General features: G+C 43.1%; 1 protein-coding gene and 1 long non-coding RNA gene across 7 annotated transcripts in view; one reads left to right on the forward strand and one right to left on the reverse strand.

Moving 5' to 3' along the window:
* The window catches only part of PCSK5 (proprotein convertase subtilisin/kexin type 5), a 522,373-nt gene that overhangs the window by 484,455 nt on the left and 23,577 nt on the right, over positions 1-14,341 (forward strand). For all 4 annotated transcript variants that reach the window (XM_086415560.1, XM_086415561.1, XM_086415562.1 and 1 more), the window contains 5 exons: positions 684-879; positions 5,804-6,021; positions 7,315-7,551; positions 9,956-10,186; positions 12,500-12,677. In XM_086415560.1, coding sequence (XP_086271686.1) covers positions 684-879; positions 5,804-6,021; positions 7,315-7,551; positions 9,956-10,186; positions 12,500-12,677 — 1,060 coding nt within the window. The remainder of the gene's footprint in view (positions 1-683; positions 880-5,803; positions 6,022-7,314; positions 7,552-9,955; positions 10,187-12,499; positions 12,678-14,341) is intronic.
* LOC147367055 (uncharacterized) overlaps positions 1-14,341 on the reverse strand; it is a 38,576-nt gene that overhangs the window by 18,975 nt on the left and 5,260 nt on the right. The window lies entirely within an intron of this gene.

The raw sequence follows: 14,341 nt of genomic DNA on the forward strand, positions 1-14,341 counted from the left end.
TCAACTCTTTGCATTAGGTGGCCAAAGTATTGGAGTTTCAGCATTAGTATCATTCCTTTCAAAGAAATCCCAGGGCTGATCTCCTTCACAATGTACTGGTTGGATTTCCTTGCAGTCCAAGGGACTCTCAAGAGTCTTCTCCAACACCACAGTTCAAAAGTATCAATTCTTCGGCGCTCAGCCTTCTTCACAGTCCAACTCTCACATCCATACACGACCACAGGAAAAACCATAGCCTTGACTAGATGGACCTTTGTTGGCAAACTAATATCTCTGCTTTTCAACATGCTATTTAGGTTGGTCATAACTTTCCTTCCAAGGAGTAAGCGTCTTTTAATTTCATGGCTGCAATCACCATCTGCATCACTAAAGATGTTTTGGTAATCCTGAAATAAGTGTTCCGGATACTTGGGTCTTTGTTGTTGATGTTTAGTTGCTAAATTGTATCTGACCCCATGGACTATAGCCCGCCAGGTTCATCTGTTCATGAGATTTTCCAGGCAAGATACTGGAGTGGGTTGTCATTTCCTTCTCTAGAGGATCTTCCCAACCCAGAGATCAAACCTGGATCTCCTGAGCAGTTAAAAAAGCTGTTGGGAGTGTCAATTCTCTGCTTGGGTGCGTGTACTGTTAGAGGAGACACCTGACGATCATCTGACCTGTCTTCTTCCCTGGGACTCCAGGCACCTATCTGCTGGCTCAGACCTGCGTTCCATCCTGTCCCCAAGGCACGTGGCCCTCGGTGAGGAGCGGCAGCTGCGAGAACTGCACAGAGGACTGCGCCTCTTGCTCTGAAGTCAATCTTTGCCAAAAGTGCCAAACGCGGCCAGACCGCCCCCTCTTCCTCCACCAAGGCAGGTGCTCCACCAGGTGCCCTGAGTAAGTTTTCCTCTTCCTTTCGCTTGCTACTCTGTGTTCCTTCTCCTGCAACACTGGGGGCAATTCCTCCCTATTCACCAAAGACCTCTTCTCTTGCCTAGTTAGAGCACCTATGTCCTCCTCCCTGCCTAACTGGCTGACATCACTCTCAGCCACAGCAGCCAAAGCTTACTTAAGACCAGATGCATGCTTCTCCCTTCTGACCACAAGATGTATATATTTTTACTCTTATGAAAATATGTTCTTTATTTTACCTTGTATTTATGATCAAATAGTTGTCAGGGTTTTTGTTTTTTTTTTCCCATGACAAAAGTGAGGTTGTGATAAGCTGTGGAAGGCACGAACCTCTTCTACATGTTGAAAGAGAGGTATGAATCACAGATAATAAATAGAGAGCAATGCCTGCTTAGTTATTTATTGATTCCTCATGGCTTCCTCTGTCCCCTGGTTTACAATTCCTTTACTCTTCCTATCAATGGTCCTGGCTCCAAGATTTACCTAAATGGGAAGTGGGAATAGCAAGTGGAAAAGTTCATCAGGAAAATTTCAGTAACAAGAAACAAAGATGTCAAAGGGCCTGGCACAAAATATGGTGTTTATTTATGCATATGATACAAAGTTTGGAAGTGTAGCATTTATTATTTTGGTGGCCAATGCTTCATTAGAAACCCACAATCTTTCCATTGTGCTCTCGTATCTTCCATAGCTTGTCCTCCCCAGAGTTCATGTTGCCTGCCCATCCCCAACATCATCATCCCAAGCTGCAATAACCAGAGACAGAAAAGGGTGCCTTTCTTCTTGTTTATCTCTTTTTAAGAGGAAACAAAACTTCCTCAGACTTCCCTTCACATCTCATCAGCCAGAATGCATCACTAACACCTTCCTAAACTGATCCCTGGCAAGGAGAATGGAAATATAAGGACTGACGTAGGCTGAACGAGATTCGCCCCTGAAAACCCACAAAAATCACAACACTAACAGCCAGGAAGAGTGGAGAGAGGGAGGCAAGAAATGGGTTTGAGGAAGCAGCCAACATCTAAAGGAACTAGAAATTTTATTTGCCTGCTGCAAATAAAAACAACTCCTGTTTTCTAATGACCTGTTTATATCCATTACTGAGACTGATCCTATAGCATACAAATATAAGTCAAGGAACTGACCCTCAAGAAGCATCCAATCTATCATAGAAGGCAAACATATACAATTCAATTCTACAGATACCTATTGGGTGTTAAGAATTGATACTAGAAGCTAAGATAAAGTCAAGTGAAGGGAGTCTGAGTTTGCAACAGGCTTATAATCCAGTAGGGAAGGTTTACATCAATCAATGTCATACTTCTCAGGTCCTTAATACACAAACAGCTAAGAGATTCCAAGGGAAAAGAAACCATTTAAAAACAGATACTTACTGAGATCTTGCAATATCTAGGCACTGTGCTAAGAGTTTCAAATGCACCATCCCCTTTATTTTTTTTTCAATAAATACAGTACTACATAATCCACAGTTGGCCAAACCCACAGATGCAGAACCACAGATATAAAGGGCTAACTATGGGACTTGAGCATCCATGGATTTTGGCACTCACGTCAGGTCCTGGACCAATCTCCTACAGATATGGAGGGACACTATACCATTATCTCCCTCACTTCACAGATGAAAAAAAGGGTGGCATGCCCTAAGTCACACTGCTAATACATGGCACGGTCAGGATTTCAAACCAAATCTCTCTAGCACTGAAATCCATGTGCTTAACCACTACACAATGTCACCTTCTTGTTCAACCAGGGTTTCTTTTTTCCTTGTAACAGCTTTGTTGAGATATAACTCACATGCCACACCATTTACCCACATAAAGTATACAATTCAATGATTTTTAGTATAGTGAGAGACTTGTGCAACTATCACCACAATTGATTTTAAAATCTTTCCATCACCCCCAAAAGAAAACTCTGTACCCTTTCAGCAGTTATTCCTAATTTCCCACAACCCTAAGCAACCACTAATTTACCTTGTCTCTAGAGACTTGCCTATTGAACATTTTATATAAATAATACAGATTGTGACTTTTTGTAACTTTTTGTAACTTTGTGACTTATTTTATTCAGCATAATATTTTCAAGTTGCCTCCCCAGTTGGGTATTTTAAAAGAGGCTTAATAGTGAAAGGGTCAGGGTAATAAAACCCAGCAGGGAGAAGAGATTTTTATCCTCCAAATGCACACACATGGATACATGGCAGCCTTTTTCCTTTTTTTGAGCAACAGGGATGCTATTAAACTGACCTGAAAATCCTGCAGACTATGAAATCACAAGTATGTGTTTTCCTGTCTTGAGTAGGGTGGTCTGATTACCATGGGATTCCCCCATTTTTATGTTTATCAAAAAAACAGGGGAGATAAAGTCTTAGGGACATATAATACCCAGCTTGGCTTGGCAGCTTTGTTTCTCTTTGTGAAAAATTGCCTGTTTGGATGTAATCCATGGCCACACCATGAAAAGATTGCTGCACTAAAACATGGTTCTTTTTAATAAAAGCAATTAGGCCCTTCCAACACTGAAGTTTCTCTCCTTTTATCAGTTGAGGGTCAGAAGAAGTAGAAGTCAAGTACAATGAGCATCCTATGACTATCTCAAGTGGTGAGAGTTTATGAATTTCAAAAGGGGTGGATATGAGATTCAGAAGTACCAATGGCAATGCTTTTGACCAAGGTATTTGGAAAGTGTCAGTTGCTCAGTTACGTCTAACTCTTTAAAACCCCAAAGACTGTAGCCCGCCAGTCTCCTCTGTCAGTGGGATTTTCCAGGCAAGAATACTGAAGTGGGTAGCCATTCCCTTCTCCATGGAATCCTCCTGGCTCAGGGATCGAATCTGGGTCTCCCGCATTGCAAGCAGATTCTTTACCATCTGAGCCACCAGGGAAGCCCTAAGGTATTGGGAGGGCCTCTACAAATTTTGCCAACTGAGTCTTAATAATGTCATTAGTGCATTAGATTAAACCAGAGGATTGAGGGTAGTTAAGCAAGTGAAAAGTTGTAAAACTGGCCATACAGTGCAGACCTAAGTACATGGCCAATAAAATAGGTTCCTCAATCACAATAAGTTCCAGGTAAAGATAATCTTTTCTAAAGGGATTAATTTTAGTCACAGAAAAGGCAGTAGCCTGCCTGCAAGGGAAGGCTTCAATCCAGTGTGAAAACATACAGACCATGGCTAAAGCTTATTTACATCCATTAGACAGAGGAAATTTTATGTAATCCATTTGCCAGACCTCAAGTGGTCTGGGCAGTTTAAAATGTCGGGGAACAGTAGGAAGAGGCTTCCCTGGGTTGTAGTTTGGATAAGCAGGACAAGTAAGGTAAATATTTTTTGTGGCCTTGTTAATGTTTCCCCATTAATACTGATTCATGAAGTTTATCATTTCGTCACAGACTGAAGGTTTAATGCATGTAACCAGCGGTGGGGAGTGGGAGTTTCAGAATCTCCAGTAGGACTGGCTTGTTATACAGCCCAAATGAGAGTTTTCTCTTTTTATCCAACTAACAACTGTTGAATTTCCAAACCTGTTTTTCTTTTTCTGAGGCCAGCTGTTGTACCTTTCTAGCCAGTTTTTCTAAATCATTTGGAAAAAGATATTATAAAATATCATTTGGCTGCAACTGGTCCCTTTAAGAGCAGGATTCCTTGCAAAAATATCAACAAGATGGTTTCCCTTAGCTTCCAGAGAGTCAAGTGAGAAGCCCCCAAACCATAATAGCTAAAGTGATGGGCAAAAAGTATATTCACTAATTCTTACACATAAGGGGCATTTTAAGTTTTATTTCTATTGCTTCCACAATATTTCAAAACCACGAGTTACTCTAAAAGCAATTTAAATAGTGGCAGTTTTGTCCTTGGCTAAAGTACAAACCTGTAAAAGAGCATATGATTCAGCCTGTTCAGTTAAAGTAGCCATAGCTAAAGACGCTGCCTCAACAATATCAAAAGGAGTGGTACTAACATACCCGGTACACTATTTACTATTGTCACCTTGTTAAATGAGACCATCAGTAAACCATGAGAAGTCAGTGCTGCCCAGTGGAGTCTCCTGTAGATCAGTACGAGGAATCAGAAGGTGGTCATCAGCACTAAGCAGAGGTGAGCTACTTCATGGGCGACAGAAGGGAGAAGAGTAGTCGGGTTACGGTTATTCTAACATAAAGGAATTAGGTGAGGAGCAGTTAACAAAAAGACTTCATAGAAACTGTCTGGCTGAGAAATGAATGTGATGAGAATTCAGGAGTATCTCTACTACACGAGGAACAAAAATGGCTAAAGGGGATTCCACAGCAATTTCCTCAGTGGCCTCAACTGAAAGGGTAGTGGCTATAATGACTCTAAGGCAAGAGGGGTATCCCCATTCCACAGGGTCCAGTTGCTGGCTACAAGTACCCTACGGGGTCAGAGGTGGTCCCCGTGTTCTAGGTGTTAACTCCAAGGGCATTCCCCACCTTTTCATATGCAAAAACTGTATATGTCATTAAACCTTTAGAGCCTTTTAAAAATATTTTAACTGTTACATTTTAAACTGTTTTTAAATTAAAACCGTATTAAATGGGATAAAAAGCATTTTCTACTCTAACAAAAAAAAGAGAACAAAAATTAGGAGATAAAATAGAAAATCAGAAGATGACTAAACTATATACAAATTAAAAAGTTGTTTTCAAACACCCTAAATTCACAAGGATAATACCTACCTCTTTCATTTAATTTTTTTTAAACCTGATTTTTTTTTTTTTTAAGCGCCTTCCCCAGGAAATCTGATGAATTCATTTTAGTTGACAACAGCCATAGTCCTTCCATTTTCAGCCCTAATTCTTGACTGCCAGGTGTGAATCAACTCCCTAGTTGGAAAGCTTGTCTAGTGGCTCCCTCTTCTCCCCATAGGGGCTTCTACGCAGATAACGATACCTGTGAGCACTGCAGCTCTTCCTGCAGAACTTGTGAAGGAAATGCCACCAACTGTCAGTCCTGCGAAAGAGGCCTTGTCCTAGACCAGGGGGTGTGCCGGGAAACCTGCCCTGAGAGGCATGTGGCCATGGAAGGGGTGTGCAAGCGCTGCCCAGAGATGTGTCAGGACTGCATCCATGAGAAAACATGCAAAGGTACCTGGGAGCCTCACAGGGGAGAGCGTGGGGGCCCACTACCTAAGAGTGGGATGTCCAACAAGATCTGGGGAAACCATCTCCATACCTTTACTGAAACTGACCTCTATGGGGGTCACCGAGAAAACTGAGGGTGACATAAAGCCTTTCCATGATGGATTCTGCAAATTAAGACAGACAAGAGCCCATTTTTTATAAGATTTCTCCCACACACATGTCCTGGGCAGTTAGGGTGTGACAAGCACTGTCCCAAGTGCTAGAGATACAGATAAGAACCCAAAGTTTCTGCTGCTCTGATCACAAAATTTCATAGGAGAGACTAATATTAACAAAACACAGAGGTGGCTGGAGAATTTCAACTGTTATAAAAGATACAAAAGTAAGGATCAGGCAACTGTAAGACTCGGAGAGTAGCCCTCTGGCTAGGAACTTTCCCTGAGATTATCTCCTGAGAAAGGCTGTCTAATTTCCTCTACAGAATAAGACAGATTCATTTAAATGTTCCATCTGTCCAACCCAAAGGATTTGGTGTTACCTAAGTGATTTCTGGAATTCCCCCACGAATAAGAGAATAGGCACAAAAAAACTAACAATGCATTCTTCATATGGATTAACCATGTATATTTCATTAGTTTACCCTATCAGTGAATGGAAAATTAACTATTCCACTAATTCTGAAACTGCTTTCTGTATTAAATAGAACCAGAAGTGTTCAATAGAAGTTTAAAAATCTGTTAATGCTTTCTGGGCTTTCAGAACAATACATCCAGCATCTCAGCCCTGACTCAACTTCCCTGTGGTTTTTTGCAATCCAAACGGCAGATCGCTTCAGGATTTGAACCCAGGACCATCTAACTGGGCCACCATAAGTGGTCTCCTTTCCCAAGGCAGGGCTTGTGAGATAAGAATGACATGCCCTGGGAGAGGGGGTGGGTGGGTGGGTGGGTGGGTGGGTGTGTGGGTGTGTGTGTTCAGCCATATCTGATTTTTGAAACCCCATGGACTGTAGCCCACCAGGCTCTTCTGTCCATGGGATTCTCCAGGCAAAGATACTGGAGCAGTTTACCATTTCCTTCTCCAGGAAATCTTTCTGACCCAGATATTGAACCCATGTATCTCCTGTGTCTCCTGCATTGGCAGGCAAATTCTTGGCCACTTGCATCACCTGGGAAGCCCCTGGGAGGATGGGGGTGAGGCAAATGTACCCCGGAGTCAAATGGGTCAAAGTGGTAGGGGATGGGCTAGCCCACTGCAGAACAAATAAATTCCTTCTGCTGCTTCCCCCTCCCCCAGAGTGCATGCCTGAGTTCTTCCTGCACAAGGACGCATGCCACCAGTCCTGTCCCAGCCACTTCTACGCAGACGGGCGCCACTGTGTCTCCTGCCATGAAGACTGTCTGGAGTGCAGTGGTCCCTGGGCGGATGACTGTGACCTCTGTGCCGAGGCGTCCTTGGTTCTCTACGATGGGCAGTGTTTAGATGAGTGTCCAGAAGGAACTTACTTGGAAAAAGAGACTAAGGTCTGCAAAGGTAAAGATTTCGGGGTGTGTGGCCAAGCACCACATCCCAGGGAACCCACGAGGATGATGGGTTTCTACTGAGAGAAAGCAGGTCTGAGGTTTGTACAGTTCCAGCCCCAGAGCTGCAATCTCAACACTATACCTGCTCTAGTTTATTATTTATTTTTAAATGAATCATTCCTTAGCTTCATGATGTAACTTATTAGCACTGAATAATGTTGACCTGATCAAAAGGGATTCTCGGGTGAAGATTTACAACAGAGATGCTGAGCCTTTGAAAGTCATCCAAATTATAGAAAATTTTTCTTAAAATGTTAATTCATTAGAGGATCATAGCAGTGTAAGGAAAGCTGTGCCACAGAGGGTTTTCTCCATGCTTTTTGTCTCCCTAAAGCCCCCTCCCCCTCATCATCACCTGCAGGCAGCCTCTACTGCCTGGGGTCCTCTATTCCACATCCCATTTGGCATTTCAACCCCTGTAGATTCAAGAAAGGATCTGTTATTAATTATGCCTCCTTATATTTTAACTAGGCATGAATTCTTTGCTTCCTATTAGTTGTCAGGAAATAGAAAAATTAATTAAATATACTGTCCACCACTAGAGGAATTCTAAAGCAAGTAAGAGAAGCATTCTGATTGAAAGGACTTTCCTTTTCCCCCCAGTTTTATTATTGAGATATAATTGACATATATATCCTTGTATAAGTTTAAGGTGTATGATGGGATGATTTGATATATGTATATATTGATAAATGGTGACCACAATAAGGTCGACCAGCTAATACAGCCATAGTTTTGTTTTTGTTTGTTTGTTTGTTTCCGGTAAGAACACTTAAGCTCTACTCTTAGCAACTTTCAAGTATACAATATACTATTGTTAACTACAATCACAGGATTCACTGCAATGAGGCAGTTAGTGGTAATTTAGTTCCTCGAAAGAAGTGAAAGTGTTAGTCGCTCAGCCCAGTCCAACTCTTTGTGACCCCACTGACCCCAGCACACTCCTCTGTCCATGGAATTCTTCAGGCAAGAATACTGGAGTGAGTTGCCATTTCCTTCTCCAGGAGAGCTTCTCAACCCAAGGATCAAATCTGGGTCCTCTGCATTGCAGGCAGATTCTCTATCATCTGAGCCACCAGGGAATCAGCTTAGCTCCTTATGTTGCCACTAAGCAAATCCAGACACAGGCCCCCTAACCACAGTGAGAGCTAGAGGATGAACTCACGTGGCAGGAGAACCTCGTGGCCACCCACATCCTAGAACGTATTCAGGAAATGTGTCTGGTCAAACGTGAAGATACAGTACGTTCCTACAGTCTTTCTGATCTAACCTTACGATCTGGATATACCTTTCTGTGTGTTTTACGTAAAGCCCTATTTAGTGACAATGTTCCCCCCATTTGTGAAAGCACATGAAGATGAGCAGCTGTACCTGTGTAGCTAACCTTATCGTGGTCACTACTTTGCAATATATGCATATATCAAATCATCACATTGTACACCTTAAACGTACACAATGCTGTATGTTCTTTTTATCTCTATAAACCTGAAGGAAAGGGGCTGGGAGCGAGCACATGAGGAGGCTGCAAACCTATGGGTCAGTTTCCACAAGAAGGTTAAGGACTCAGCCAGAGGCCACCTGCCTGCAGGCCATCCTGCCTGCACTAGGGTAGGAACTGAGGATCGACTGGGCCTTTCCCTGGTGTTCAATAATAAAAGTAATCTGCCATATAGATAACTTTACAAGTTTTGAGTACATGTTCTTAATCTTCCTGATTTAATTTTCTTATTGAAAAAGCCCTCTGGTTCTCATCCCTGGTTGCCCATTAGAACCACCAGAGGAGCTTTAAAAAATACAGATGACTGAACTCAGGCCAGCTCAGCTATTGGGAATTAACCTGTTATATTCCAGGCTCTCTAATGGGCACTCTGGTTTTCAAAATGACTATAAAAGAGGTTTATGTCTTTTTTTAATCAAGAGGTATTTACAATACACATTGGCAATTTTTATGTTAGTAATAAGCTCAAACTACTGGGAGGTCAGCAGAGGACCACAGAGGAGGAGTTACAGTGGTGAGAGCCCACATACTAGTGTGTGACTTTGCTAGCACAGAACTGCTGGTTATTATCATGCTGCAGTTTGTGTAATTACGGTAGCTCTTACTAACATCTCTGAGGTGGCTGCTGCAAGAAGGGACTGCCTGGGGATTGCAGAGAAAGTGAACCAGACATTTTTTTTCTCGTCTTGCAACAAGAATGCTCCACCCTAGAGCCCAACTCCTGGCCCCACACCCTTGACACAGAGCCCTAGAAATCTCTGAGCAAGGACAGCGAGCACACTTTTCAAGGAACTGATTCCCTCGAGGGGTGACCTGACTCTCTCTCTCTCGTGTGCTGTCCCCATCCCACCTGCAGACTGTCAAAAGTCCTGCCGCACCTGCTCGTCCTCGGGGGCCTGCACGACGTGTCAGGAAGGCCTGAGGGTGAACAACCACGGGGGCTGTGTGCCTCACACCGAATGCGCTGCCACGGAGTACTGGGACAAGGAGGCACAGGCATGTGAGGCCTGTCATGCCAAGTGCCTCCACTGCACGGGGCCCTCAGAGTTCCAGTGTCAGACCTGCCTGCGCAACAGCCTCCTGCTCAGTGAGTAACTTCTCCTCAGAGGAGAGCTTGTCTTCCCCTCCATCTGGGAGACTACCTTGTACAATGCCTGGTGCCCTGCAGGAATTGGTGTCTTTTTTTTTTTTTTTTCTTTTCTTTTTCAATTTTTCACACTGTATTTGGAAATTTTGACACCTACAGAAAAGATGCAAGAGGGAGAATAGTACAAAGAGCTCTGCACACGTGCCCTGTACCAACTGACCCCCACTGGCCTTACATATGCTTCCTCTCACTCACTCACCTCCCTATAGAAAACATTTGAGGACTTCAGTCTTCCTTATCCATCTGTCTTAGCTCCTCTTTCATATATCTCAGTAAACCTTCTTCCCAGCAGTTGCGGCTTCTTGAGACCATTCCAGATCTCGTCTCATCCCAATGCCAAAACTTTTCTAATTATCCCCAATATAGAGTGTTACCAGAGACCACCTCAGGTGCCTTCATACAGACAGAAGCTATCTTATCACTGTATCTCTAACTAGAAATATAAATTAGACTAGGACCGAGATTTCAGTACTTGTGGTCCCCGCCAAAGCTGGATGCAGGATGTCAAAGACCTGGTCTTCTCGTATTCTCCCACCCTGCCCCTTACCGCCACCCCATCAAGGTCAGGCTACTTATAAACTAGATAACTCCTCTGGAGGCTGTGGTAGTCTGAATAAGGCTCTCCCTAAAAATGTACATGACCTAATCCTCAGACCCCGTGAATATGTTACTTTACATGGCAAAAAATATTTGCAGATGTGATTAATTAATTTAATAGGACTATTCTGTATTATCACAAGGGTCCTTTTAAGAGGGAGGCAGGACAAAACAGAGTCAGTAGTTGAAGTCTATGTGATGTCAGACCATTGGAATATTGAGAAGAAACTGGAGGAGAAGGCTACAAGCCAAGGCATGCAGATGACCTTTAGAAGCTAGAAAAAGCAAAGAAACAGATCTTCCCTCAGAGTCTCTAAAAGGAACACAATCCCCTAGACCCACGTTAGACTTCTGACTTCCAGAATAATAAATTTGCACTATTCTAAGCCTACACATTTGTGGTAAGAGGAACCTAATACACAGGTGCTTCAACTTAGGGGTATTCAGGCCTCCCCCCGAGTTAATTAGATAACATTAGCTAGACAATAAACCACTGTCAACATCCATCTTTAACAGAATAGCCACTGAACCAAAACTGGCATTGTGCTGGGTGCTGGAAAAGCAGAGATGAATGACATGACCGCTGTCCCTAAGCAGCTCAGAGTCTCCCAGGACAGAGTTTGGGTGGATCGACAGCACTAACAGCAACTCTAATATCATTTAGGGGGTTTTTGTTGTTGTTCCCACCAGTGCCTGTGCAAATGCTGATTGAAGTTACAGAGACACACGGGCTTCTGGTCTAGAGGTTTGTGACCAGTGGCTCATATTAACAAGGCAGGAGAGCCTGGCTTCTGTTCTATGAGGTTAAGCAGAAGCCAGGGAAGAAGGTGCCTCTAAGACTGCATGTTAAACTGTGAAGCCAGAAAATCTCATGTTTTAACTTTATCAGGAATCCACCCTTGCCTTCCACCCCCTAAATATTGTCAAGGAAGGTGAAAAGGCAAGAATCAAGACTCCACCAGGATGGGTGGAGGAAAGACTGGGGTTATGTGGGGCTGAACAACAAAGCTCCAACTCATCTTGCTGAGCAGAGGATTCATGGTTAGAATCTAATTCTTTAAATACATGGGCAGAAAGAGAGTCTCACTGCCCAGAGAACTTTGTGTCTCAATGGTAATATTGTATGTCTGTCCTCCTACCACTGAGGAAACAAAGTTTAAAATTCATTTTAATTCACTTGTATTTCAAGAGTCACACTGTCTGGACAGCACAGCAAAGCTGACGGTAAAATCTCATAGTTTAGGCTAAAAATAGTTGAAATTGTAAGAACTTGTCATCGCACTGACCCTGCACTTTGTTTTCTTGAATGGAGCCCTGATTCCTGCCATCCCAGCACCCCTGCCCCAAATGTTCTCCCTATCCTTGGAGGCCCTTAACTTCCTCCTGCACACTCTGACAGACAGTGGTTTCTGTCCTGCCCACCACAGTCCATCCACTCTGACCTCTGTTTTTCCTCAACTCCTAATGACCTTATGGTTGATACTTGGACATTCATCTTAGCTCCTTGGATACTCATCAGTCCACAGGGTCACTGTCTCATTCCTCCTGCATCCCCTCTCATCACCCCCAACCCCGGTAAACAGTGGGGAGCATATAGAGCTTTGGAAGACCCATGTCATACTTGACATCAGGTCAGACTCTTTCCTCCCTTGGCAGACACAACCTGCGTGCAGGACTGCCCCGAAGGCTACTACGCTGATGAGGACAGCCACCGGTGTGCCTCCTGCCACAGCTCTTGTAGGACATGTGAAGGACGACACAGCATGCAATGCCTCTCCTGCCAGCCAGGCTGGTTCCAGCTGGGACAGGAGTGCCTGACCCAGTGCAGAGAAGGGTAAGATGCTCAACGCACTAGCCCATAATCACTCCAGATTTCACTGTTAGCAAACCCATTCTGCGAATGAGGAAGCTAAATCCTGGAACACTTAGATAGCCAGACTGAAGTCTTACTGCCAGTAAGAAACAAAGATGAGAGTCCAACCCAAATGTAATTGCTCTCTAGAGGATTTCAGCCAGTTCACAGTCATGGAAGAGTAAACAGGAAAGGCAGAGGGACCCAATGAGATAACACACAGAGTCAGACTGTCAAGTCAGACCCACATGCCAAACATCACCAATTGGAAGGACACAATAATTACAAGGCAGAGGTGATTCTTCTCTTAGAGAAGCCCATGACCATGAAAGTAGGTTCTTTCTCTTCTGGATCTGTTCTGATCATATTTAATACATGAGGTCTAAGCAATGGATGTGGAGCATTGATTTTTATAAAGGGCACAATTTCCATTAAATATCTCCACTTTTACCCCACTAATTCTCCCCACTTTTACCCCACTAATTCTCCAACTGCCATGCCCCCATTAATCCACAAATTGCAGGTTTAGCTACCATAAGCAACCTAGATACACAGATGTGTCCTTTTAAAAGCATCTCGCAGATAAGAGCTCTCCATCCTATGCTTATTCTGCTAGGAAACACTGAGTGTGTTTATCAGAAGGTCTAGTAACCAGCACATTTGGAAGAGGACTTGACTGGGTCATCTCTTCTGCCACCAGGCATCCCCAGAAAAGATAAAGACTGATTACAGGTCTGTTGTTAACTCTTCCTTCCCAGTCAGTAACCTAAAGCATTGAGAGTTTCCAGACCCAAATTACAGGGCTATAATCTTGGACTTTCCCCAAATGCTCTTGACCAAATGTGCACATCCTTATCTTCAGTTCTTTGTCTTGTGTTTTGATTCACCTCATTCATTCAACACATGCTTAATATAGAGTTAAGGTGAGTAGTACAAAGACTTTGTAAGAGCCTATTCTTCTTATATATCTCTTTCCCAGAAAATTATAAGCTCCTGGAAGAAAAACACATCTTATTTTTCACACAAGTTTCTACAACACTCAGCACAGAGCCACACACATTAGCAGCTCTCAAAAAACACCAGTCACATAAATCAATAAAGAAAGGTTCCTGCCAGACTAGAGAGGGAATGGGGTGGCCTGGCTCAGCCCTTCATCTTTATCTTAGTAAGTGCTTGAAAAATCTGGATCCCATATAAAGAATCTCCATCTTCCTCAAATCAAATCATTAGATACTCTTATGCAGACACACACACACACAAAAATAATCTAAAAAGATTGCAGAACATGCAATTAAGAAAACAATTACTCCATAGTAAGTGAAGTTCCCTTTTGGAAGTGAGGCACAGGTTGCCATAAATCCCTTAAATGGGGAATAAATAGGGTATTAATTAGATATAAGTGGCTATTTTATTGATATAGTTCCTTTCGTAAAATCACTCATCCACATGCATAAACTTTGTGTGTTAAATCCCCTTGGGAAGACAGGTGTATACTCTTCTGTACCCTGACCCCATGCACATCATTATTTTGGTATTTAACCTCAGAACATTTTTAAGGCCCAGTTACTGTTTGTACTTATGCATGAGATCCTCTTCCAGGCTATGAGGTTCAAGTGATTTCGTAGTCACCTCATGCCAAAAAAAGG

This window comes from Bos grunniens, chromosome 8, assembly GCF_055505025.1.
Source record: "Bos grunniens cultivar Pamir isolate PY7600 chromosome 8, Bosgru_T2T1.0, whole genome shotgun sequence".
Lineage (NCBI taxonomy): Eukaryota > Metazoa > Chordata > Mammalia > Artiodactyla > Bovidae > Bos > Bos grunniens.